At 32.6% G+C, this 27971-nt stretch overlaps 1 protein-coding gene across 1 annotated transcript in view; it reads left to right on the top strand.

The window, feature by feature from the left end:
• Nucleotides 1–2543: 2543 nt before the first annotated feature.
• The window catches only part of LOC132910565 (Kv channel-interacting protein 1-like), a gene marked incomplete at its 5' end in the record, with an annotated part of 48732 nt that continues 23304 nt past the window's right edge, over nucleotides 2544–27971 (top strand). Inside the window, 5 exons of the mRNA XM_060966335.1 lie at nucleotides 2544–2650; nucleotides 4103–4251; nucleotides 9098–9427; nucleotides 14426–14614; nucleotides 24025–24098. Coding sequence (XP_060822318.1) covers nucleotides 2544–2650; nucleotides 4103–4251; nucleotides 9098–9427; nucleotides 14426–14614; nucleotides 24025–24098 — 849 coding nt within the window. The remainder of the gene's footprint in view (nucleotides 2651–4102; nucleotides 4252–9097; nucleotides 9428–14425; nucleotides 14615–24024; nucleotides 24099–27971) is intronic.

Genomic DNA, 27971 nt, shown 5'->3' with positions numbered 1-27971 from the left:
ATATAGAACACTCTTCGAATAAACGATGCAGATATATTCTTCGTTATAATTTAAATTTAACAGCATCTGATCTCAGCTATGATAAGAAGTGGGAAATTAACAGTAGAGAAATTTCTTTTATTATAAATTTGGAAATATATATGTCTTTTATGTTATTAATAAAAATATATTTCTTTTGATGGAATGGCAATTATTCAAATACTTATGGACGAAAGTGTATTTGTAGCTGGAGCTCTTTCGATAGAATATTCACGAACGGTTTATATTTCTCTCTTGGTTAGGTATTCTTCTTGTCTCCATTTTTTATAGAATTCTTGAAAACCCGTGGTAATACGTAGACTTGAAACTACGTGGAATTCTTCTCGTTCGATATGCGCCTCCTCCATGTTCAAAGATGTTGAATATTCTGGATTATCATAGGCTTGCATCGCACGTAATAATTCCGCAATAAATTGAAATTATTACGATTTTTAGGAAAACGAAAAATCACAGCGTATATAATTATGAAAAATTCGCTATATTTAATTAATATATTTTAATTAAACTACTTATATTTTTAATATATTTAATATATTTTAATATATTTTTATATATTTAATTAAACTAATAGTTTCATAATTAATATTAATAAATTTTTAAAATATTTTGTTTTAGTGAAAAATTATAAATTAATTATTTTATTAATAGATTTAGTAATGTAAATGAATTTTATAAAAAATAAATAAGTAAAATTTATTTTGTACTAGGAGTTGGAATACGCGATTAAATTCAAATTCTCAAATTGGTATAGCGATGAAAATGAAATGAAATTTCAAGAATGTTTTAATTCTATCATAAAAACAAAACATCTCGATGATACAACGCTATTGGCTATTTTCTACTGCTTAGTTGGTCTTGATGATTGTTCAATTGCACGCCCCGGATCTACTCGCACGATTTTCATTTTGCCCCGGTGAATTCTCTAAAAGATAGAGTATCTGTTCTTCCACTACTTCCACTTCTCGAACCGTCCAGCTTTTGGCCAGAATCGAGAATAAGAGGATATACCTACAAAGTGCACAGAACACAAGGTCCTCTATTCCAAGTGATCTCGAAGATCTTCGCTCTAGTGGTACTTTTACGAGCGCTCTGGCCCCGACTTTATCGTTTGGACACATGTGCATTGTACATAAACCGTGTTCAATGAATACAGACAAGGAACGCGTATTCGAGTTTCTATGGGTCGAAATCTTGTTAGTTCTCGTCCCCGAGCAATTAGTTATTACTACACGTTTTGCATATTTCCATGTATTTGCACGAACATTAAACGAATGTTATCTGTAATTACTTATAAATCGTTGACATCATGCTTGGCAAGGTATTCGCTTTTATACATTTGAAATACATATATTCTGATAATAAAGGAATATAATACTTACATCGTACGTGTTATTATTCTACCACTTTACGTGACAACGTGACAGATAGAATAACGTCGCAAATAAAAGATCGAATATATAAGCTGGAAGTTTCAACTGTTTGCAATGACTGGTATGACTTTTATCGAGGTATTTATTTTCAAAATGGATCGCAAATTAATTTTCTGAGAATAACTTAAAGGTACAAAGTCAAGAATGTAGTGTATAATCATGAATTATTATATTATGAATTATTATATTATATTATATGAATACACGGATATTTTTGGGAAAGCAGCGAATTGTAATTTAAAAATTGTATTTTCTACACTCAGAAAACCAACACACCACAAAGTATGTTACTTACATTTACACCCCACGGACAGACAATTCTTACCACGTTTCCCCGCTTGTCGTCTACAAAGTATGGTAAATTTACAATTATCCTACTTAAAGTAGTATTTCTCGCATGCTAGTTAATCCGAGGATAACTACTCTTATCATCTTAGTTTATGTTTCTCTATTCTTTACAAGTGAAAGAAATCACCTCGTTTAAAGCTGACTAATCTAGATTGTTATACAGATTGATTTAGGATAACTTCTATCTTCTCTCACAGGCCACATAAACATCGCAGATGTTGTATACTTGATAGAAGATACTTCTAACAAATTAGATTTCATGATAACTAGAGAAACAAAACCCAAACAGAAAATTTGACCCTTCTAATATTTTAATGAGTGTTACACGATACTTTTGATATTTTGTATAGTTTTGCGTGCTGTATGCGCTCTGTCTATCTCTTTTATATTTAATTATTAAATAAATATGTAAACACGTTCATATCCCGATCATAACAATCCCTTATTTTACTTACTTCGTTATTAACACTATGTTAACAATAGTTACATTTTCATGTAAAACTAACAGACATGCTTCTCTTTATTGATTTCAGGTTCTAACAAAGCAAAATCAACGCGAAGCCAAACTAATCACCCATAACTAACCAGTGTGCCCATTATGACAACTCTGAGGATTCCTCCGCATCGTCTTAAGTCGTAAAAGGATCGGAAAAATAGCGTTCTCCGTGAAAAGGGAAACATCGTGAACTATCATCGAAATTAACGCATGTGTATCTAATCCATTAACACATCGTGGGTTTCGGATACCTGATCGACAAAACTAATATCCGAGGGGTTAATTTAAACACTCCATCTCTGAAGAGAGGGAACAACGTGGTTGTACGCGAGAAAGGGTGAGCACGTAACCATGTCGAAAAATTCCATTTTCTCCGTGTCCCAATTTCTCAGGGAATGATTCTGTTCATAATGAAAATTAAAAGTGGACCGGTTTACCTTTTACCGAGACAGTTACATACGGGCCAACTGAAATCTCGTACCTATTTCTAAATCAATTTATCCTCTTTTCATTTGCGATTAAAGTGTATTTGCTTAACGTACATCGGGCTCTGAAATTTTATTAATTAATACTTGACGAACCACTGCTCGGATCGAAATGAGAATTAAAATTTAAAGGACTTAAACAAAAATGTACAGAGCTTACGGTAGAAAATATATAAGAGTTTATTAACATGATTAACTTCATCGAGTGCGAACTCGAATCGATCTTTTCGATTTTACTATATTAATTACATGCTCGAACAATGGAATATACAGATATTAAGCTTGATTTCGATTATTCAAGTAATTTCTGACCAAGTGTGCATTCACAGAAATCAAGTTATTCGATTTAAATTCAAATGATCAAACTTTAAAGAAGGATTCGATTTATGTGAAACAATAAGCTCAAGCAGACAAAGAATCTCCAAGTTGTTTGACTCCGGGTGACTTGATTAATTCGTTCGGGGTTGTCTAGGATATTCAGACGATAACTATTCGAGTACGGAACGCTTCACTGTATTCAATTAATTATACAAATGTGAGAAATAATCTTGTACAATAAAGATTCATAACACAGAACAGTTGTAATTACTATTGTAAGCTAAGTGCATTCGCATTAAATTACAATAGCTTGTCGTTGAAAGAAGAGAAATGCAGCGTTAACGGAGAAGCACGTAGGTTATTAGAATCCGATGAAAACAAAAATTGAATAGGAAGAGCTGTTTTGAAGCAGGCTGATGGAAACTCGATTTGCCCAGCGAACTCGACGGGTGTAGAAAAGATATGCGTAGAAAGAGCCGTTTTAAATCGCAATCCTCGTAAATCCTCTACTATTCCTCACGAATTCCGAGATCGCGAATGTATCCGGCTGGAAAATGCGTTACTGCCAGCTGTAAAGTATACTAAGAAAGTAAGAAAAATCGCTGACATCGATCGATTTCAAATGCATAGCAGTAGCTAATACCGACATGCCATAGAGAAAGATCAGCTGCAGAGTTCAATTCATACAATATTAAAGCACGATCTAGTAATGGAAGACATGTCACGATATAGAATGAGACGATTCGCGGTAATCTTTGCATTCGTTAGAAATATGTATGCGTAATGCAGCGATTTCTTTAAATCGAATAACTCACTTTTCGTATGAGAGGCCGTTTATAATATTTTTAAGTGTTATCGATGTTCTGATAATCGAGATTCCGCTCTACTTTCATTTCCAAGTAGCAAAGTTTCATGTAAATTCGAGAATACTCAAAGATAATTGAAGATAGAGGAACAAAGAAAGAACGAGAACAAATTTATTGCAGGATTCGAAGAAGCCTGCGAGTACGGCGTCAGGAGATCGCGGGGCCCTCCTCTGAAAAAAGGGGCTCCGCACGAGAAGGGGCACGTAAACGTACCCCTGGACCCGTCGTGGTGTTGTCCGCCGGGGGTGGCGGTGGTGGTGGGGGCGGAGGTGGGTGCAGACGCCGTGACTTGGAACGACGCGGAGGTGGCGGTCGGGGAGCTCCCTGTCTTGCCACCATCAGCTCCTCTGTCGCGGGGAGTGCGGGGGGTTGTGGCTCTGTGGTGGGGCTCCCCTCCTATAAAAAGCGTCAAGGTATCTTCTTCAACCCGAAAAAGATAAATGTTATCTTCACGAATTTTTATTCGAGCAATTATCTACAGTGTGATATTTTCTATATTTTTCTGATTCTTCCAATGAAACGTGAGAATTAATGTCGTAATCCGTTTATAACTTGCATAGCTCCATGTCAGATTTTATTATTTTTTTAATGGAAAATAATTAGTTATCTGGTATTATTTTGTATGTTTAGCATATTCTACCGAAGTATAAGCAAGTTCTTATAATTAAATTTAATTTGCTTATTTGTAAATATAAATATCATTAATTGATATACAAGTATTAGTAATTGTATTTATAGCAACATTGCGAAACAAGTTAAATTGAAATACTAATTATTATATTAAAATTTCGTATGATATGTTGAATGTAATTTCGTAAAATAATTGAAACTTTTAATTGTCAGTTGTACTTGAACTAGAAATAAGGGGAAACCATAGAAAATTTCACGTAAGTAATGAAACTTTTTCTGCAGCAATTAATTAAAAAGATGTTCTAATAGAATCGGGGAAATTACGAAATATTAAAAAAGAATATAATAAAGGATATATAATTATAGAATAATTGAGGAATTTCTTGGGATAGCGTAGATCGCCAAATTACTTATTGTAAAAGATACAACAGATATATTATTGAAAAGAATAAACATGTTCTATAGCGCTATTACTATTTGATAGATTTAGGTACAATTTATTAATACAGGCATTTAAATGACTAGTAGATTATTGTTCTAATAAGAATATCACGATTTGCTTCGAAGCATAAAATTTCATTTTCATTTGAAAATTCATCAAAATTCATTTTCAATATTATTCGATAATCAAAAATATCATTTCTCATGATAAAAAGGATAATTGCAGATGCTTTGTCGACTTTGAAAATAATTGAATGCAACGTTATGTAAGAATATACCTTTTACGTATTTTAATACAAATATTTGAGGCTATTATTTAACGGATGTACTTAGACAGACGCAATATCAAATCTTTAGAATATAATTCCTATCGTTTTAATTAAAAACGAGAACATTGGATTTATATGCTGATCGAAATACACAAGAGGTGGCTACAAATAACGTTTTATATTCCACTTTATGCTCTGTATATTTTATATGCTTTATACATTGATGTTTACGTGCATTACATGAAATAGCTGTTTTAGTAGTTTTGTATTGAATAAATTTGATAAAAAGTGAAAAAACTGTTTCAGAAAATTACATAAACCCATATAATTGTTATGTTTCATATTTTTCATTGATACTGTGAATAAATAAAAATTGTCGATTAAAAAATTTAACGTAGTTATTATAACGTTATCGTATTGAACAAACCATATACATAGTGAATAAGGAAAGACACCTAGTTGACTGTTCTCAATCTTATCTAGCGTGCCAGGTTAAATGTGTTAGACTTGTCTTCGCTTGTAGAGGCTTAGTGCTTTATTCAACCTTTCAGTAAATTTCACCCATTAGGATCAAACTTTACACAGAAAATTTGCCTTGCATAAAAGCTTCTAGAATACAATATTATTTCTGACACTCATCCGACATAATATTCCAAATTATTATTTTAATAAATATTGCTAAAACTAGCAGATTAATTCTGCGCTCAGTTACATCTTATATTCGATATAACCAGTATTACGGTGTATACAAAGCTATTTGAAAGGTATATATACTTAAATTAAAATTAAATACAGTAATACAGTAAAATTAATAATACTGTAATAATATTATTTTCAAAATATTGATATAAATGCCATTTTTTGCTTTCATAACAATTATCCACGATCTACTAAATAAAATACGAAATTATAGTGAGATATAAAATTGCATATTGTAGTTTGCTCATATCAAATTATAATAAAAATGATATAAAGAAGTATTCATGCTAATAAATTATAAATTATTAATATAATAGCTTATATCGGGTAGTAAATGCAATATACATCGTATGCAGTGATGTACGTCATTCAGATACAGCCTAAACATCTTATTCCATGTCACGGAGTATCTAGGCCATCATGGTCATTCTCTTTGTCCATATCCAACTTACGGCAAACATACCTGATCGTGATTAGAGCATTTACTTGATCAAATTATAGGTAATATTCAGTACCTAAATTAATGATAAATTATCACAAACTCTACTTATTTACTTTACTTATTTATTATATAAATTGATTCTTTTTTTATTTTATTTATTTTAGCAAAGTTCGAACTAAATAGTTAATTTATAAATCCATGCAAATTGAGACAAGAACGTCTTGTATCTGTTTCTTTAAGAAAATAAATAATTCATTTGCATAAATATAGAAATCACTGTATTCCAATCTGAAACTAATAGCTGATAGTTAGTGATTAATTTAATATCTTGGTTTCAGTGATGGACAATTGATTTTGTTAATTAGTTTAAACACAGTTACGTGGAATAATTGCCTTTCAATTAAGCAATTTAACTAATTAAAGAACTAATTACCATTGCCCTGTGCTATTCTAGTAATACCTCGTTTCAAAGTCAGTTAACATTATTACTAGTGTAGCACCACCGCTTAATTCCGCAACACAATTACAGCTTATTTAATGTATGAATGTGTTCCATCCACTGTTATCATTCAAGCACATAATTTGTCTCCATAGCTACCGTTTCTAATTATTTAAAGTTTATTACAAATCGGCCGCTTATACAAGTAGGCGCGTTTATTATGTTTATTACACGTCACTCTGAGTTATGTAGACAGATGCACACTGGTATGAACATTATGGTCAATTTATGCCAATTTTGGAATGCATTATTTGATAGAAATCTCTCAATGAATCTTCTCAAAGGAATAATGAAATTATAACGTTATTCATTGTTTAAGGTAGTTTATCCTCGGACATTATGCATTCAACATAATTAATACAACTTCATTGGAATACGTATTGTTAACAATAATTCGTAATTAAAGAATATGAAATATGTAATTCTCAATTACTAGTAATAATTCATTGACAAACATCCAAACTCTTCATCAAACTTTAGATACAATAGCATTACATTTAACGCCATTTTTATGCAAATTGTAATTAATTTTTTTTAAGAATTCTCTTTTGTATTCTATATAACATATTTTGTTTGTATATTTTATAATTAATTGGCAAGCATCCAAGATGCTCAGAATGACTTTAATCACAAACAGCACTTCCATATTTTTATACAAATTGTAATTCATAAATTCGACTTTACAAAATCCACCTCTGTGAATTTCGATCAAGAACGATGCTAAAAGGAGCTAAGCAGAAAATATTTTATCAAACTACATAAAACTATTACGGCCAGTGGAAACATTATATATATATATATATATTAACCGCACTTAAAGCAGTAAATAGGAATAGGAAAACGTCCACAGGGCACGGGGCAGATCGATAACTCTCGGATTCGCGTTAATTGAACTTTTTCATTCTCATGAATGTTTTAACGCCTGTTTCATGAAATTCTTCAACTGAAGTTGAATATCATATTTTTAATGCCGTTCCCATGTTCTCGTTAAAAATTCAGCAAGTTTCATGTGACGCGAACGTGACTCTCGCCTGTGATTTACCCAAAACGTATATATCTTGTCAGGAATATTGTCGTTTCATTGCGTCTCGCTCTAATCTCTATGTTGCTTTATGTCTAGAGGTCTAGAGAGTAGCAGCTTGTTTCTGTACAGAGGTTTTGATAGAAGTTACGTCAGTGTCTCGAAACTACATGATCTCTGGCTTCCTTCCTTGAAACTACCCTTATCCGACTGTTGTTGCGTGTAAGGTAGCAAACAGAAATGTGCTTCGAGTTCAAGCTAAGCGTGATAAATGGAGGGAAATAAGCTAAACAGCCAGGATCAAGAAAACTAGCGACTAGAATAATAGTAGGGTACATTGACTACGCGCAGCAAAGGGACGAACCACACCTTTTTGCCAGACAATGCTTCTAAATACGTGGAAGCTCGAGAAATGTCATTTCTTGTTATGTCTCGTTACAGTTTGCGAAATATATATAGGTATAACAAGAAAGTTTATTATAAAACTACAAATATAAAGTACAGTACCTTCTTACTATTTTTTTATACTAACATTTATATTCGTATCTAACTGAAGCTTTTGAGTATTGGTAACACTGATAAAATTTAGGAAAGTATAACATAGTATTCAATTCTTCGCGTTTATTAATCGAATTATTATCGAAAGAAATTCTACGAAGTATTCTTATCTTCGAGCAAAATACTATGTTACGAAATCATCGATCAAATAATTTCCTGTAAAAGTACGCATTTGTATAAACATCCACATCCTAATTCCGAGATACTTTTACGAAAATCACCCTTTCGCGAGTCTAAATAGAAATATAATATAGATCATGTACGTATCGAGCGCTGAAACACACTCTGTAGATTTTCATAAAAATTTCACAAAACAATCGATAATATTCAACATACTACCTGCGCAACGTACTACTTTACGCTATGAAACAACGAATCCAAACGAATTTAAATTAATCTCTCGCTGTAAACATGGTCTCTTTGCTTTTGGGTAAATCGTGAGTTTAGTATTATATTGCACATCATTGCGCGTCGTTGCGTATCAAGCCCACGCAAAATATCGGTATTCTTCGAAATCTCATCACATTTAAGCGTAACTTGCTGTATAATCTCGAAGGTACCGGTACCACCTGGGGTCGAGGTAGCCGGGGCCGTGGCAGAAGTCGCGGGGGCGGCGCGAGCCTTCTTGGTTCAGGCGTCGCCCCCGCGAATTACTCTCCAGGACTGCAGGGCGTAGCGCCTGAGCTACGGGAAGTAGTAAATATTCTTGGCGAGAGGAACCAGGTTGGCACACTCACAGGCGTGGGACCACCTCCGGGAACCTTGGACAACGATGGCCAAGGCGACGAAGAGGAAGGTGCTCCGACGAAAAGACCACCAAGACCTCTCTACAGGAGGTTGATCAATTACGTTCGACAGGCGTGGACCGGCGTGAAATTCGCTTTAGGTATTTGGCTAGCTTATCGTTGAAAGTATTCTTATGTAATGTATCTTTGCATGATAAAAATTCTATACAAGTATTCGTTTATATATATGTGTATGTATACGGTGTGTTCGGTTTATCTAGAACCGCTTAAATGTCTCGAAAAACGTGAATGATGAAAAAAGAAATGATGATAAAAATGATGAAAAAATGTTTCAGGCAAAAATTGCGTGACGTAGAGGGAGGGGAACACTATACTCTTGCGTATTTGACCTTGCGGTGACTTTAAAACCTTCTATGAGGATGATATTATAATTTTTAAGCGAACACCTCCATTTTTTATTACGTATCCTTCGAGCTGATATTCAGACGTTTTCAAAACGCTACATACTTGTGACATAGGTAATTTGACAGAAAAGTACAAAATATTACCTAGAAGTGCTGATTGGAACGAACTGAAACGTTGGAAAACTGCAACCTTGTCTTTCGACAATGCCATACCAGTAACAGCATGATGAAAAGTATTCCTGCGGTGTACATCGGATAACGCTAATGCTGACAACGCATCGAATTTTAAAATTCATATCTTGGTAGCGGATGGTGCAAAAGACACGAGTTTGTAATATTCTGGGAACGACTGAATGTCAGCTGCGAGAATGTATAGTAAAAAATGGAGGTATCCGTATACAAATTTTAACATTTTCTTCGTGTGAGGTTTTAAGGTCAACGCAAAATCAAATACACAAGAGTATAGTATATCCCAATCATTCTCTGAAATATTTGTATTGTATCATTCATGTTTTTCGAAATATTTATAAATTATGTATTTAATATATAATAAACTGGACACCCTGTGTACGAATATTGTAGTTGAAATTATACTAGTTTGCAAAGCACTTTATAGCATATTTTTGGAATAGAATTTTCTTCAGCACATGTTCCTTTTTAAAATATAGTTTAAAGTTATAGAAGATGAAATTGCTGTAGTATAGAATACATAAGTGTAGAATACATGAGAATAAAACACTAAAAATGAGAAAGTAAAATCCCAGTAGCGTTGACTTCAACGACATATCATTTTCTCTTATACGTGTTCCTATTAATTATATTTTACTGAAGTAAATAATTACTGTTAAATTGAAATTGCAAATAACGAACACCAATGACTGAAATAATCAATGTATGCTTTAAAGGTAAATTAAATCTTTTTTTGTTCCATTAAAATCTTTTCTAAATTCTTTGATTCACATCAAGTTTATTTCATACTTTTAAAGTTTATACTATTGAACTTTTAGGAAATTTCCATACAGGCAGTATTGTTTAAATTTTAACATAGCTTGGAGTATGTCTATTTAAAAAAGATTGCCGACATTTTGACAGGATTATAGCTAGTCTCTATCAAAAATTCAGCAACGCAGAGAGGCGGCTTTTCCGATTGTCATGTATTCAAATTGAATGTTCCACCATCATGAATAGTGGACTATCAACTAGGGTTGAACGGGAAGTGAGAAATATATTTTAACCCGTTATGTGGGGAACATAATTCCAATTGAAACTATTCTCCATTTCAATTCTTTAAACAATATCGACTATTCATTTCGAAATTAATTAATGTCTCTTTCTTATTACGAAGCGACATTAAAATTTAAAAATCGACGAAAGTGTACTTGTCAGATCATTCTTCTACGATTTTATTACAATGTATTCAAAAACATTTCATACAATAAACATCTAAATACTTTCGTGAGTCTCTGTGCGTTCAAAACTATGTCGATATTTGGAGATTGAGCAAATTACGTATCAGAAATATGTTTTACAAAGTTCGTAGCAATTTATCGCGTGCATCAGCGTACTCTAGAATCGTATCCCACGAAGTGGTTAGAACACATTTTCCTGAAACGTGTGAGTCTCCTGAGCTTCTGCTGCGAGGGGCCTTCAACTTGCTTACGTGCTTTACCCAGCCATCTATGTTGCATGATATTCCTACATGCTTCTTCTTCTATATGTGCACGTACGCCTTTGTTTCACGTGTTTCAAGGGTTATTGTGTTCGACTTACCTCCAATCGACCTTCTTCTTCCGATGCCTCGTTGAGTGACTATCATTGCTTTACGGTTTTTACTCGTTTGGCCGTATTGTGCTTAACTGAGGCTCGTGAAAAATTTAGATCGCTACTTAGAGAGTTTCCGAAACGTTCTTAAAGCGATATTATAATTTATCCCAGTTTAATTGAGAACTCCTGACTGAGAGTATTTATTTATACAAGAGGGAGAACAATATACAGTGGAAAAAAAGAGTATAGGCGCACCATTGCATGTAATATAGCATTTATATAATTAATTAGATCCAAGTATTTTAAACTTCGTGTCGTGTGTTTTTATATGATTACAAAGCTTGATACTATGATATTTCATACCAAAATGAAATGCATAGAATGTAATAAAAGAACACTTCGCCGGAGAAGAAGGATGTGTGCGAGTACTTTTTCTAACCACTGTATATGTATAGTATTATTTTGTAAATTTTGTATTTCAAAGCTTCAGAAATTATACTATGTAGGCATAAAAGATAACTTACTTAATAAGAAGAATTTAACACGTTCACTGCCAACCAGTTTTAGTTTTTTTCCGGTAGAAAATCATCAGAAAGTATAAATAACAAACAAAAAGGTGGGACGTCTATCTCTTCCAAAAAGTGAGATATTACTCAATAACAATCAACAAATGTATCGATTTCTTTCTCATATTGAATACGTATAAAAATTGATTGTATTTGAAGGAAGCAACGTTTCGACGCAAATTATAATCGTTCAACAGCAGTGTCTAAAAAAAGTAGGTTGATACTTCCTATCGATGGAACAGCTTCCAATAAATTTCTTTACTGTTACTCGCACAAGCCACCGCCTTTCGTTCGCATGAAAGGTAAATGAATTCTGGAAAGCATTTTCCGGGCTGCAATTCAACGCCTCGTTTAATCGGAACGAATAAAAGCATACGTCGGTGTGCATCGAAACAAGCTGACAATAGGTTGCTCGTTGCACGCCACTCGCGGAAAATTCATTTAAATGTGCAAGAGGTACTGTTAGTCATGACTGGTGAATCGTCTACGCGCATCGATCGTACGTGCCTCGAATCCTTCTCTCTTTTTTTTTTTTTTTTTGCGACCGTAAAGAAACATAGACGTGCGAATATTAATTGTCCGACGTTTTATATCGTTCAACTAAAGTGTTACTATTAGAGTTGGAAAGAAAGAATTTCAAACCATCCGTCGTTCTGTTCAAAACGACAAATTACGTGTAAATACCGAATATTCTAATGTGCCGCTTGAAATACTTCAAATTTTTAGTAAACGCAATAGCTGATGAAGGTATTTGAATATCCTTTACATATTATTTCAATAAAATTTTCAAAATCGAAGTGAGTAATAAAATAAATGCTCATTATAAAATAGTATCTTCTTATCACGAGATCTGTTTAGAAATTTTTGATTTATGTCATTATTAGGGAACTAACTCGTCTTATAATATTTTATGATATATCGTACAGTAATAGAAATATCATACTTTACATATGTGTACTGTACTAATTATAACCACGTTTCCTAATTTAACCATGTTTCAAATTTGATAGTTTGAATGTTGCAGTATTAATGTTATGTAACTATATAGGTATAATATCAAATACGATTATTTAATGTCACTTCTAAAATTATAAAATATCGCCCTTACATTGTTTATTATTTGTCAAGGCTGAGTGATGTGAAAATTTATTTTAGTTCCTTTTTTTTGTGGAATGTTTCGTGCTTTGTTTTGAAAAATAATGCGAATGAATATTGGAAACACGATATATTGTTTAATTTGACGACCTGTAGAGATCTAAAGAGCATTTTTCTTTTATTATACTGGCAAAATTATAGGATGAAATTTAATTGTATGATTATTAATTTAATAATCGCGCAATTAAATTTGTATGCCCAACAAATTGATTGTAGTCATCGAATTTTATGAACATTCATAACTATTCATTAAATATCGTACAAGCGTAATGGTTCTATTCAATATTTGTCATTTCCGAATTTTACGAAGCGTAGAAAAGAATTCACTTGAACAAAAGGAGACATCAATAAATTTTGTATTTTAATACAAAAGCAGAATAGCACAGAATTGATTTATTGTTTGGTATTCTCTTCTTCATCCCAAAGGTTAAACAACAAACAATTTACAAGTAACTCGAACAACACAAATTGCACGATACTGTCTATAGAAAAATCGTTTGCCTTAATGAATGTACTGTGTACTCTTTTTCACTATATGCACATGATTAAGAGGTATATATTGCATTTGCGAACAAGTAATGTGCGAAACGTGTGTGATAATTAACATTATCCGTATCAATTTTCAATATTAGCTAAATATCTTATGTAGTAAATAGCTATGATGAAACCAGAATTAAGTAAAAAAAAGTAAAGTATTAGGTTGTCCGAAAAGTTTCTTTCGTTTTATGAAGATATAATAGACACATAACATTTTTTGTTTTATATTATTTTGTCAAATTACGTACGATCCATTTTGTTCCGTTGAGATGTACACCGCGACATTTCACAGACTTGGTTTTACGTTTGTCTGAAGGTGTATTATTGTAAAAAATACGTTTGCGAAAGAAAGACACTCCGAATTTCCTAATATTTTTATTCAGGACTTCGTTCATGGAGTACTCACGTGTACTCACAATACCCGAAGACAGCTAAAAACAAACTGACGGCTACCTTCCTAACCAAACGTATTCAATGTATAAAAATATTATGTACTTTTGTCAATCTTGAAACTTTCATGCATAATATTTTCGCGTGCTATTTGAAATACCGAAGACATTTCAAGTGGACAAAATTAATGGAACACCCTACATACGTATTTTTGCAATTTAAAGTTACTATCACGGTACTCCGGAAAGTAAATTGCAAAGGGCGAATATACTCGGCAAGTTTTTTCCATAATTAACAGAAACCTTTGATTTCGATTTTGCAGACTCGGAGTACGAAGAGGAACAGACCCCGAGATACAGACCAGACTCGTTGGCGAGTCTTTGTCGAGCTACGAGATTCACCGAGGCAGAGCTGAAGAGAATATATCGTGGCTTCAAGGCAGAATGTCCCACGGGAGTCGTCAGAGAGGAAACTTTCAAGTGCATCTACTCACAGTTCTTTCCGCAAGGAGGTGGGTGCATTATGGCATAATATCCGAAAGATTTTACCATCGTTTTAATTAATGACGGATGCGTGGCGGAAACTTAGCGGAAGATGAACACGGCATTTTAATTCGTTCAGCTAGGGATGCACAAACTGACTTTCTCCAACTCGACTCTATCCAAATTTTGTGATTTTTAAAGCGTATGGCGTAGTACTATCAATAGCATGGAGAAATAAATAAAGGAAATTATATTTTATTCGTATATAAAATGTTAGAAAATAACATGTAATTGTATAACGATACATAGTTACATCATTATGTTGCGCAGTATTCTTTTACGGGATTTTAATTTTTAATACTTAACCCTAGTACGTCCTTTGAGTCATTTTTTAACTAATCGTGTACATGAACACATTTCTTTTTGAAAAACGGTAAAGACTAGTTATAAATACGAGAGAAGTTATTGGAAATTCTATACTTATTTATTCGATAAATGATAAATAAAAACTGGTGTTGTATTAAAAAGTATCTTAATGTGAAATTCGAATATAAGAACCAGACGAATGCTATTCCATTCTGTTTATTCGAAGTGTGTATTCACATTTAAATTCCCTCTGCTTCGCAGTAACGCGGAGCTTCGACGAAAACCATAAACAATAGGCTAGCTATATGCGTGTAGATACTGGGTAAAGAAAAACACAATGGGAGAGAAAGCACAATCGAATAGAGCAAATAGACCCACGATACTTCGTTGAATGCAGATATAGTTACCATGGTAACAAACTCTCGTATCAAAATCGTCCTACGTTTCAGCGTTTCTCTTTATCCGTAAAAACGATATCGATATTCGTCAGTGAATGGCTTTCTATCGATTTCAAATATTTTTGTGCTATTCGAGGCTTCTGTGTAACTTGCGAAAAGCTTGCTTTAAATTCCCCTAACGACAAAGACCCCTATTCTACCTTACTTAGAATTTATGGCGTATTCCATCAATCAAGGGGCTCAGAAGAAAACTGCTATAAGCAATAAAATTTTTAATTCAACGACATTTACATATAAGTTACTACATTACATTTCCCACATTTATATTATAATTTTGCATTGTACATTTGCTCCAGAGAATAGAACTGCCAAACGAATTTCATTGTTCAATTGTTTTCATATATAACATATCGCTTTCTTGCTTATAACTATCGATTTGCTACCATGTATGTAATATGCGGTATGTATTTCAGAGCGAACGTTGCGTTAGTATATTCAGAAAGCTGTCCTAAAAATGTCACTGCAGTTTTTGATTGACGGATCAATTATCTTCGCTTTAATTAACACGTGTCGGCCACTGTAAAAAAGCAATAACTAATCTACATTTGAGGAACAACCATGGACCGAAATTCAGTTATTATTTGCTTTATTGTACTTCATAGTACGATATTTACAATAATGATATCGATAAATTAAGAAGATAGCAGAACCTTTTAAACCGTGTTGTAGAAAAAAATGACTGCACCGTAAAATTGGCGCAAAAAATTGTTCATAACAAAAGAAAAGTTTGTAGAAAATCCTTCGATTCTCCTATATAAAAAAGTCGACATACGTATGCGGAGAGCAATATAGTACTGGTGGAAGTTAAATTATAGTACGAAATTGTTCGTAGTCGACGTTCTAATATTCCAAGTCTTTAATCCGCAACGAAAAGAGTAAATTTATTTTTAAACGCAATTTTAGGAAAGCATTGGAAGTTTTATTGGTTTGACCAAGGTAAAAACCTAAGATTTTTGGTCAACGATTCTTTTAAACGTGTATATCGGATTTTAAACTCAATCTTGATGGCATTATCGATTAAAGCATTTTTGTTGGCAACAAGCACACATGGCTGAAGTGTCGTACTACTTTGTACGCAGCTGTAAGTACACAAGACGACCTTCGATCCCCTGATAGTGACAATTTCTCTTCGCGAACAATTTTATGGCTGAGTGCTGCATGTCGTATCGATACCGTCATTTGTTTGTCGTTCGATACAAGAGGAAGAACGATCGAGAATTTACGGAGGGCAAACCTCAAAATCTGAGAAAAAATGTTCCAACAAGCGTACAAATTTCAACCGTTCGTTCTTCGTCGACGGAAACCAACAATATGCAATGATTTATGTAGCCTTAAAACTCTAACTCTATTTATGGAAAAACTTTACTCAAAACGTTATAGCAGAAACTTTTTTTAATTAAAAATTTAAGAGGCACATATCTAGCTGCAGTGTATTTATAAGCTTTCATCTAAAGCAATGTAGATAAATTTAAGAAAGAAGAATTACAATTTTTTTCATATAATATAGTAGAAAAAATATTTGCTTCTATAAGAAAAATTAAGGAACAGGAATTTATTTATACTTAAATCATACAAATATTTCAGTAGTGAAATTTTAAATAATCAGATTCTATTGAAACGTAATTAAGTTATATTTCTACTTCGTTAATAATAGTAAATAAATATGAAATCCACATAGTTTATCGTAAATCTGGATAGTAATTACCGAGAGAATAAATTCGACTATTCCATACGCGGTTATTTTGCATAATAATTGCGTGTACAACAGCTGTAGTATCTCACGTGTTACAATTTCACCTCCAACATTTCCTACAATTTATAGGTGTAGGGTATTAGTTTCATTTACATTCGCGATAGTAGCGTCAAAGAAAGATCATCAAACTGATTGCTGTAAAATTATTGTTATCTGGAAAAATTATGATATACTAAAAATTTATTACAGACACTAAATGGACTTTATCATTATTAGCTTCCTATCTTACAAATGTAATTAATTTTCATTACAAATAGCAACTTTATTGTAATTATAATATTTCATTACCATTATATATAACCATTATTATTAATTATAATATTCATTAGTAAAAATATAAAAAAGATAAGACAAAATTATTTTTACCCTTAATTGAGAGAGATAGACAGAGAAAGAGAGAGTAGCCTTTGAGCATTCGTTAAATAAGAAACGTCTATCTGTTTAAACAACCAAATTATTATTGTTAATAGAGCAAATTATAATTTTAATGTACTTTTTGTTCCAAGAGTTACGATAAGGGCGTCATACTATCATACTAGTAGTCCATACTATCAAATACGACAAATAGAATTCAATTGACTACCTGAAACTTTTGGATGTAAACTGTATCCGATGGCAACATGATTCCGACATTTCGTCGATCCTACTGATACCAGCCAGACTTGATACCAGATGTTCAGTTTCACGATCGACTAAATTATAACTCAGCGACGCGACGACTCGATCAATTACTTCTAATTCTATGACTACTGTAAATCCATTTTCAAATCCTTCTTTACAACACGTAGTACGTTCATGAGTCTCTTATTGTGTCTTTTCGATTTATGTTAAGAAATACAGACAATTCCATCATTAATCGAACTTGCGTGAATAAAAGTAAACCTATACGTAAAGATTCTCGCCTGTAACTCTCTGTTGGTTCTCTGAAAAATAGTCTTTTTTCTTCGTTTGTCATTTTTCAAAAACTAAGTGCCTGATTTGGAGCAGTTCTGATGAGATAACCTTCCTGAAGTAAAACGGTTGATTAAATCAGGAATTTGTGGAGCAGAAATATTTTGTCAAAAACCTCGGAGAGCTTATTATATTTCTTCCCTCTCTTTTCGTTTTTTCATGTTATATTAGGAAGCTTGTGCTACCCAATCGGCGCTCACCCGAGTACAGCGTCGCAAAGCACAGTGAGTTTTATGACTGTTAATCTGGGTTTCGCACCATTGCAGTCGCCTGTGTTCCTCTGCGTTCCACGTATAATATATGTGATATGATGCGCTATTTTATGTACATATTATATAAAATATTGTACGCTACATCATATGAGAACACCGACTTTGTTATCACAGCCAAATACAGAACTGAGCGACTAAATATATTCTTGTTTCTCGTGCTGAAATTTCAATTAAAGATTTCCATGGTAGCACATCATTTTGTAGATTCTCAACATTTTCATAAATACACATCACCAAAATCGAAATTCCAAAATTTCAGTACTATAAAAAATACATGTTTTGTGTAGGAATTTAAGAGCAGGATACTTAATTAGGTCACTCTCGTATATTTTTGTTTCGTTTCCAATAAAACAATCGAACAATTTCAACAAATAATTTGATTAATGATATTTGCTTGACGGAAACAGTTATAATATTACGAAAATAATACATGGCTATATATCGAATTCTTTTCAATAACAATCAATTTTCCGTGAGAAAATACAATACAAAATATATGGTTGTAAATGCTAGCGGATATACAAGGGTCAAAAGGATCAGCCGCGAGCGTCTATCCCTGCTTCTTATCAGAGAGATACATGTTTGTACTTATCTAAAAGCCCTCAAGCGTTTCGAGAAGGTAAACGAAACTCTCATGTATGTTCGTGCAATGAAATGAGATTTATACCTTTGGATCTGTCGGAGGGAATGTTCAATGACAAAAGGACGTTCTAAGGTTTGGATCGATAGTCGAAAGTCGAAGGGGTGAATTATGACAACACGATACCACCCATTTTGCTGAATAGCGAATTTTCACTATAAGGTTGCTTACAGTAACTATCGTCTAACTTTGGAAAATTCTATATGTCTGATATAGTACAAAGTACAATATTTAAATAGTTCACATCTAATATCGATATATAAAAATACAATATTTCACGTCAAATATAGTCTTGAAATTTTATTCGTGTAGAATTTAAAATCAATTAGATATATTTACATAATAAACATAGCGAAGTATCTTTATAATCTTTGCAAAAAATATTCGTTTCCTTAAAAGCTTGGAGCATTATAATTTATATAACAAAGTATTCTCGTTTCAAAATGATCATCCAAGTGTTGAAAAGCTAATAATACCCAGCACACGTTTTGAATTATAATTTATATACAAAATTAAATGTTACGTTATTCGGTAAAATCTGATCTTTCCAGCGCAATTAAAATAATTTAACTTTTCAACGGTATAAGAATAATTAAAAATCGTTGGCACAGTAATGTTATAAATTGGAAAATGTGAAAATATGATGAGCCTTATCATTAATGGAAGAGAAATACAATTTTTCGAAGCATATAAAAATACATAATACATTACAATTGCTCTTAGAAAATGAAAAATTAATAATATAAATATGTTTTAAATGCTAAACAATAGAAATATAAACTTAGGTGTATTCCTAAAAAAGGTACAAAATATAAAATAATAAAGTACCCTCTAAAAACGTGCAGTTTTTCGATTTGGAGCTTGTAATATGTAAAATTAGTATAGGTATACGTGTTATAAACCGTTGTTTAGAAAGTGAAGTCGAAATTGACTCGTTGTTCAATTTAGAAGATAGTAAAAGTCTATTTTCATTATAAAATAGAATCCTTGTGCGGCGAACAAATTTAACTTATAATATGGTTCCCAAATTCTTCCATAGTAAACAGGAAACTCGTATAAAGTTGTAAGAAAGAATATCAGACGAAATGTAAGTAGGGAAAGTTATTGTTAGTATTCAATAGGTATCCATTTCCTTTCTTTAAAAGAATATCACTTCCCAAAACCCTGAAAAATGTAAGTTTGATCTGCAAACTTTTACTCTCCTAAAAAACTGTTCACTGCTTTGACAATATCATTCTTCTTTTACTATTCTTAATACTTTTCTCTTGTATCTCCTTATTTTTCTCTTTTACCATTATTTATGTAGCAAAAGTATACTCTTGTAAAATATTCATATTACACAGCGCAACTAATCTTTAATAAAGAAAATTATTTAAAAATTGATGGGATTCAGTTTATAGTGAGCTCATCAGTTAGTCTAATTAATTCTAATTAATTTATACAAACTTTATAGATTAGATGAAAAATCAAACGTGTGCAAAATACTTGTGTTTCGAATTTTCAATTCCAAGTGGATAATTTCACATTCATTTACTTTTGCATTCCGTATATCGAGTAAAAATTTAGAAAGGAGCTAGAATGTAGATTAGAGTTTGCCTTCGAAGAATTTGGTCTCAGAGCAGGTCTTTTACCATAAAAATATTACCACTTTACCTCCAAGCGCAAACATCGCTGCATCGAATTCCCGTTCCAGTGAAAAATGTCCCAAGAATTTTCACAGTGAACGAAACTTATCTCAACCGTATAAATATTACTCGAAAAATACAAAAGGTATCTTAGACTTTTTATAAAAATCTTTTATTGTTCGATAAAAATCGTACTATACTTTTACTAATGTATTCGATTAAATCTATTTTGTTAAGCAATCAATGGGATAACAAAAATTATCAGAATCATTTAGCAACAACGAACGGATAAATTTGACAAGTTTCATAACTTAGAGAAATCTAGTTCAATAACTGTTTCCAATTTAATATCGCATGTTTGTATAGACTTGGTACATACATATATACATTTATACGAGCAATATCGTCACTTTGATGGTTTCAATTCCTGTTATATATAGGAATTGAAACCATCCTATAGATATGTACAAACGATTTTAATTGGCTATAAACTCGAACAATCAAAGATAAAAGCAGAATAAAAATAATTATATTCTCTAAAATAAAGATCGATACATGTATTTAAAAAAGAGGACAGTTTGCAGAAAATAAGGAAATTTATAAACATTCAGAAAGGATCTATTTATCATAATAAATAGCTTCCAATGCGCAAATACGAAAAAAGCTATTTTGTTTTTAATTGCAGGTGTTGTAAATTATTTCGCACGAGATACATTCTATTTATGTGTACATACTTCTTTACTTTAAAATCAACGAATTTGTAAATTCTACTAAATATTATGTTCTTAAAGGACTCAAAGTTTTTACATTTAGCGGAAAGTTTAAAAATGTTGAAATTAGATAAATTAATTAATATTAGTCTCTTTGTAGTTTGTGACAGGGTGACATTCGGAACACAAAACTAATTTTTGATTTTTGTCGTGCCATTAAGTAATAGCATATCTGTCTTCCTCTAGAAGCCTAATTCGTACAAGCTTGACAACTTTAACGAGTTAATCTGCTTTACGCTGGTGCTCGTGCTAGCACAAGAGTCCCACTGTGATAATTCGCTGGAAGGAGTTGAGCACTAATTTCTAGACGAATCCTTTCAATTGAAGCAGCACCTCCGAGATTTCTGCTTAAGTAAAGACGAGACTGACGTTCCTTAACCTTGACACTTCTCTACGAAAAGTCTCCTATAACGAAAGACATGTAAAATGTCGTCGTTCAATTTTTGGAATTATACATTTTATTAAATTCTCATGTAATTCTTTTAATTATTTTTTTAACATGTAATTAACAAGGTCACACGTAACAAATAACATTTTTTAATAATTTTTCATAATGTTTCCTAATTTGTAGTCGTATCTCATTTTCATTCAATTCATTAATTATTTTAGTTATTTTAGCGACTTTGAATGAACATGCTACGAATATACATATAATAAAAGTAAATTTACCAACATTCAGTTGCTTCATAAAATATCAAACTGCTATCTTCGTTTCTTTAAATTCTATATATATATATTTCCATTGAAAACTACGAATAATAGATTATTCAAAATATACTTTTCTCAAAGAACATGTATTGTAACTACAAGTTTTCCATAATATCGATTTATTTTGTTCGATAGGATTCCTCCGAAGAGAAATGTGTCTCTTCTAACAGAAATAAAGTAACATCTCCGTCAAATAATTTCGAGTATGAACCTTTGCTCTGAATTGAACTTCTGTTGGACAAGTAGAAGTTATTAGCACACACCGGTAGAGTTTCAATTTACCATGTTAAATTCGACGATCTGGAAAGGTTTCCTTAGAAAGGTCACTGAGTATTTACCATCTGAGAAATTCAAGTGCTTATTAAGGCTGTACTCCTATATATATTCGGTAGACACTTAAAATTATTATTGCCAAGGGTTTTCTTTTCGACGAATCTTCTCTGAAGTAGAAATTCGGAGTTAATTTTGGTGACGTCTAAAAAATTAACTGTAATTGAATTGTAAATTATTTTCGTTATAAATATTAGATTTAATATACTGTCCGTATCGATGTTTGCTATGCTTGTATATTATGTAGCTTTTTGTTTAGTGATGACATTTTACGTTAATGGAAAATGTGTTAAAGAAGACAGTTTTATCTGTCTCTTGTGGCTGTGACCTTTTTATTATGGGTTACCATTTTTATCTCTTCAACGTCATTTCTAATTCTATGAATGTGAAATCTGTTATTCGTAAATTATATTTATATTGCAATTTATATACAAGACGAAGTTATAGAGTCGAGTTGGCACAGTTAATACAGTAGAATATTCATAGTTTTAATTTTTCTAATTTTACCTACGGGTGCGCCGTTAGAATTCGGACAGAATTCAATTTGTAGTTCCCACCATATTAGAATTCAGATGTTTGTGCTGATTGACTCTGAAGTTAGTTAAATATGTCAATAAGTCTTCTATAACCTCAAAATGACAGAACTCGTTAAGCAAAACCCGGAATACGATAGAAGAGCGGCGATTATAGAAAGTCTTCGCGCCGGGAGAACGCCGGTCGAAATTATAAAATTCTTTAGCTACCCAAGATCGACGGTAATTTAATTTTGTTGTGGGCAAAACCAAATTTCCAGCAAGTGTTCACGTTTTGAGCGTTGTCTCAAGTGAGGGCGACGTCATGCCTCCGCACTTCTTCCAAAAAGGCGAAAGAATCACAAAGGAGGTTTATTTGGAGGTCCTGAAGACAGTAATAAAGCCGTGGATGGAAATTACGGCTTCTGGAAGGCCGTATTTATTTCAACAAGATGGCGCACCTGCTCACACAAGTCATCTTGTTCAAAATTGGCTCTCTGACAATGTGGACATGTTTTGGTCGAAAGATTTCTGGCCTCCTAACAGTCCCGACCTAAACCCATTGGACTATTACGTGTGGGGCGTTATCGAGAGACAAACTAATAAATGCAGGCACCCCAACGTCAACTCCCTACGAGCTGCTATCGAGTCAGAATTCGCGACAATTAAACGCGACCAGTTGAAGTCAGCGTGCTCGCGCTTTAGAGCAAGAATAGAGCAGGTCATAGAGGCAGAGGGTGGTTACATAGAATAAAAGTTCTCAGCAAGGACCCTTTAAATGAGATATAACAACATTTTCATGTGTTTTTGTGTATTGACTTAAATAAACAACTTTCTGCACAAAACTTCTTTTGTCCGGATTCTAACGGCGCACCCTGTATTTCTCTTAAAATTATTCTATCTTTATCTAAAACACTTTCCAACGTATCGTCGATAGCTTCGAAGGTACTTGAGAGGATTAACATAAGCAATAATTTATTTTTCCTAATGAGGTATAACTATACAAATATTCCATGAATGTGATTAAAATATCTACCTTTATTTACTTTTCCAGCCAATACTAGCCAGTATGCACATTACGTTTTCAACACCTTGGACCAGGATCATAGCGGTATTCTCAGTTTTGAGGTAAGCACGTTCTAGTATGTGTTAGATTATTTACTCGTGCAGTTCTATTAATCAAATTCTAAATTATTAAATTGAATAATATTTACTTAAAAATTTGAATGATTAAAATTATTAAATTAATGCGTGCGAATTGAAACTAACTTAAATTAAAACGTAAAATTTTCAAAATACATATTCGGTTAAGGAGCAGTACTCCGTGTGCTTTAAAAATTCAAAGTGGTTATTGTTATGCAACTTAGAAAAAAAATATGGAAATAAAAAAAAGAACATAAGAAGCGATAAAACTAAATTTAAGTATTAACTTTTACGAAGAAACAAATACGATATTTGTACGCGAAAGTTAAAGGAATTTTGTTTCGAGAATCTTTAAAATCTGTCATAAAAATCTGTTCTAAAAATTCATCGAACATGGAAATAAAAACACTGTAATATGGAAGCATCGAGATTCATCGTAAACACTGAAAAATTTGCTTTGAAACTGAATTAAAATCCAATCAGCAGCGTCGTTACTCGGAAAGCTGTTGAAAGTATGTGCAAATAAGGATAGGATATTAACGGCGATCGATTTTCAACAAAGCACTCAATTCTACTTCCAAGGGAAAAAATGAGCCACATTCAGATCTAATTATTACAAGCCGTAGAAAAAAAAAACTACCAATTCGCAACGTTAACTATATTTAAAACCAGAATTACACTGACAGAAAGTATCACTATCTATCTAATTGCCCATTATAAACTTTCTATACTCTCAAATGATTATCATTTAAATCTCAACAAATTATCATTAGAAAAAAAGCTTGCACTTGAAATATTTTTTTAATGTATTTTATTCAGTAATATAGGATGAACAAATACAAATTAACATTAAAAGAGGCAAGTGTTATACGTTGATCTATTGAAGTCAAAGTAAAAGGTGTAGTTTAGCGTGATATCTATATCTACCGTGACTGTAGAACACTATAATTTCTCTGACATAGATGTTCTGATAAATAAGAAAGAATCTACAATACCACTATGTACTTTAGGGACATGAATCCTTAAAATTACATGTTTTTTTCAACTAAAGATTTAGTAGATTAATGTTTTAAAGCGCACGTTCATTGAGAAGTATTTCTAAACACATGTTTCTTGTGCCTCTTCTCTTCTTCTATTTTGTAATAATATTTGAGAAAAGAATAGAACTCTCTCACGTAATAACTTAACTAATAACGATATAAATATTTACCATTTCAAAAAGAGGATATGTTATAAATTTCTCGTGGAATCTAGAATATTTAAAATATACAGCAACGATTTAAAGCGAAAACGATTAACATGACAATATCGAGAGAAAGGAATTTCTGCGCGATAACACATTGGCAAAAACGAAGTACCATATATAAAGTAATATAATAACGTTTGCCGCAATAACATTAAACGCATAATCAAATATTTCCAGCGCACACTAACAATACAAAAGAATAACGATATATTGAAAAGTAGATGTTACTTAACACTATAACGATTAATCGTTAAGTAAAACTACTTGCGTTCCGCTAGCTCCTATAAATTAGAATCCCATGCATCGTTTAAAATCGTTAAGTGTACCTATAATCCTCCGTAGATAAACATATTTTTTCACGCTACATCGGCAAACTGGGTCGTTTATGTCCAAGCCTGATCTTTTCACCGTTTTACGCTCTTAAAAAGTCTATCTTTATTGCATTATACATTCGTCTGTTAAGTGAAATAGTTGAAACTGTTTTTTGTATATTTGTAAAAATAAAAGCTTCAAGGGTGTGATTTCGCATGAATTGTCAGTGACCTAGTTTTCATACGAAGAATCGACAATGTAGAGTCAGATTAAGCTATTATACTCGCAGAACAAGTACCTTAACGAACGAAATAAAAATGAAAAGATTAATATGCAAAATATAAAAATCGTTATGATAGCGATAAAGGAAATTCCATTTCCTTTGCTCCGATACAAATTACACATAATAGCGCCATATGACCGATGCTTAAACGTTGTTCATGCATCGCTTGTTGAAGCAAGCATTTCAACGTCCCATATTCATCACGCGAATTATTGTCGCCCTTGTACAATTAGCCATTCGCACCATTCAATTGGCAAGTGTGCTTCGAACAAATATTCGACGGAGATTAACGATAATTGCCACTAGCAGGATGCCACTAACGAGCACCATAGATCTAACTAAGTTTTCCAATCAATCGATGGTGCAGTCCAATTAATCGATGATTCGCGGTTAATTTGCCGACGGTGCAGCCGTTCCTCCCCTTCTGTTTATTATTTCGCGAATCGAGAAATAAGAAAACTGAGGGGAAGTCGTTCGAAGATAATTACCAACTAACATAATTATCTCTGAACGCTTCGGGCTGAAGATGTACCTTGTGTAATTAAACCTCTGGTTGCCCGAAGCTCACACATTGCAGTAGCTTTTTACGTCGCAAACATTTTCTCCCGTCTGTTCTTTTCATTTTCTTCGGCACACAATAAAGCTTCTACAGTAGCCTTTGACGTCCAACCTCCTTTAATTAACTCCTTTTATCAGATTCTCTTTAACCACGTACATACAGGCTTGTTTATAGAACAATATAAGTCAACTTTCGAGCGTCCGCCCTTTTTGCTGCTCTGACAATGGCGGACAATCGAAAATGGATTGTGTTCTCGTTGTGGTATGTCTTGACCATACGAGGTTCGATTACATAAAGCTCTGTATTATATAATATTTTCTTTCGTTTTTCCCTAATAATTGACATTATTAATCATTCTACTTTTTTCGCTTAATTAGGTAATTTAATTAAACAATATATGTTTATACTGATATTTATGAGATGGTAGCATGGTAAAATATCTAAGAATATCAGCTGACACATCTTCTTTAACAGAAATTTAACTAAAATTTAAGTGAAACTCGATAATTAAGATAAAATTCTAAATAAAAAATTATGAATTTCGAAAGAATTAATTGGAAACCTCTTCTCTTAATGCGTACCGTTGTACATTTGTCCGCAAAAGTGAAATGCAAACTCCAATACTTTGCTCGATGGTATTAAAATTTCTCGAAACATAGTTTCCTCTTTAAAAGTAGAATGTTTCAATTTCAGAGAAGTAAAACCTGAGTCGACATTTTACATCCTGGAAACTTTCTACGGTTAATAGATCGAACAAATTTATCAGAATGTCCTATGAAATAACTTTCCAAAATTATGGAATATCCTTCCAAAATTATGGAATCATTTTCCAACATGATAGAATGTTAGCTTCTTATTTTAGGACAAATAAAATCAACATCACGTCTGAGAATTTACTATAATTTTCAATCAAATATATCGAGATTATATAAAAGAAATAACATTTTTCTCCTTCTTGTCACATGTTTCACCAACGAAAGAGGATTTAAATGTTAATAACACATCGACATTAGAAAAGTTTTACGTTGTAAAATTTTGCGTGTGAAAGAACAGAATATAAATGCTTCACCAGGTCGTTTCAAAGAATCGTTCCCAGCTTTCTTTCACAGTTTCTAAAATTGACCAGGGGAAGACAGCTTTATCCTACGACATACATTATCTCGAACTGGAACTGCTATTGGTCCAGTAACACTTTCGGGTAATACACGTCCTTATCGAGCCGAATCGCATTACGAGCTCACCCTAAAATCTGCGAACGCGTGCAGATCACCACTATTGCTTTACGGTACGATACTTTTTGTAGAGAAATTTTTATCTCAGCACGACATGACTCCTCCATCTTCGACTCGATGGCACATTTTGCTTCTACACCGGTCGTTTTCCTCAAGACGACAAAAATGAGTTCACCGATTTTTAGCTCAATCGTATTGTTTTAGAAAGCCTCGATGTATAGTACCT

The sequence above is a fragment of the Bombus pascuorum genome, chromosome 9, assembly GCF_905332965.1.
Source record: "Bombus pascuorum chromosome 9, iyBomPasc1.1, whole genome shotgun sequence".
In the NCBI taxonomy this organism is placed as follows: domain Eukaryota; kingdom Metazoa; phylum Arthropoda; class Insecta; order Hymenoptera; family Apidae; genus Bombus; species Bombus pascuorum.
This window is presented reverse-complemented; position numbering and strand designations above follow the sequence as displayed.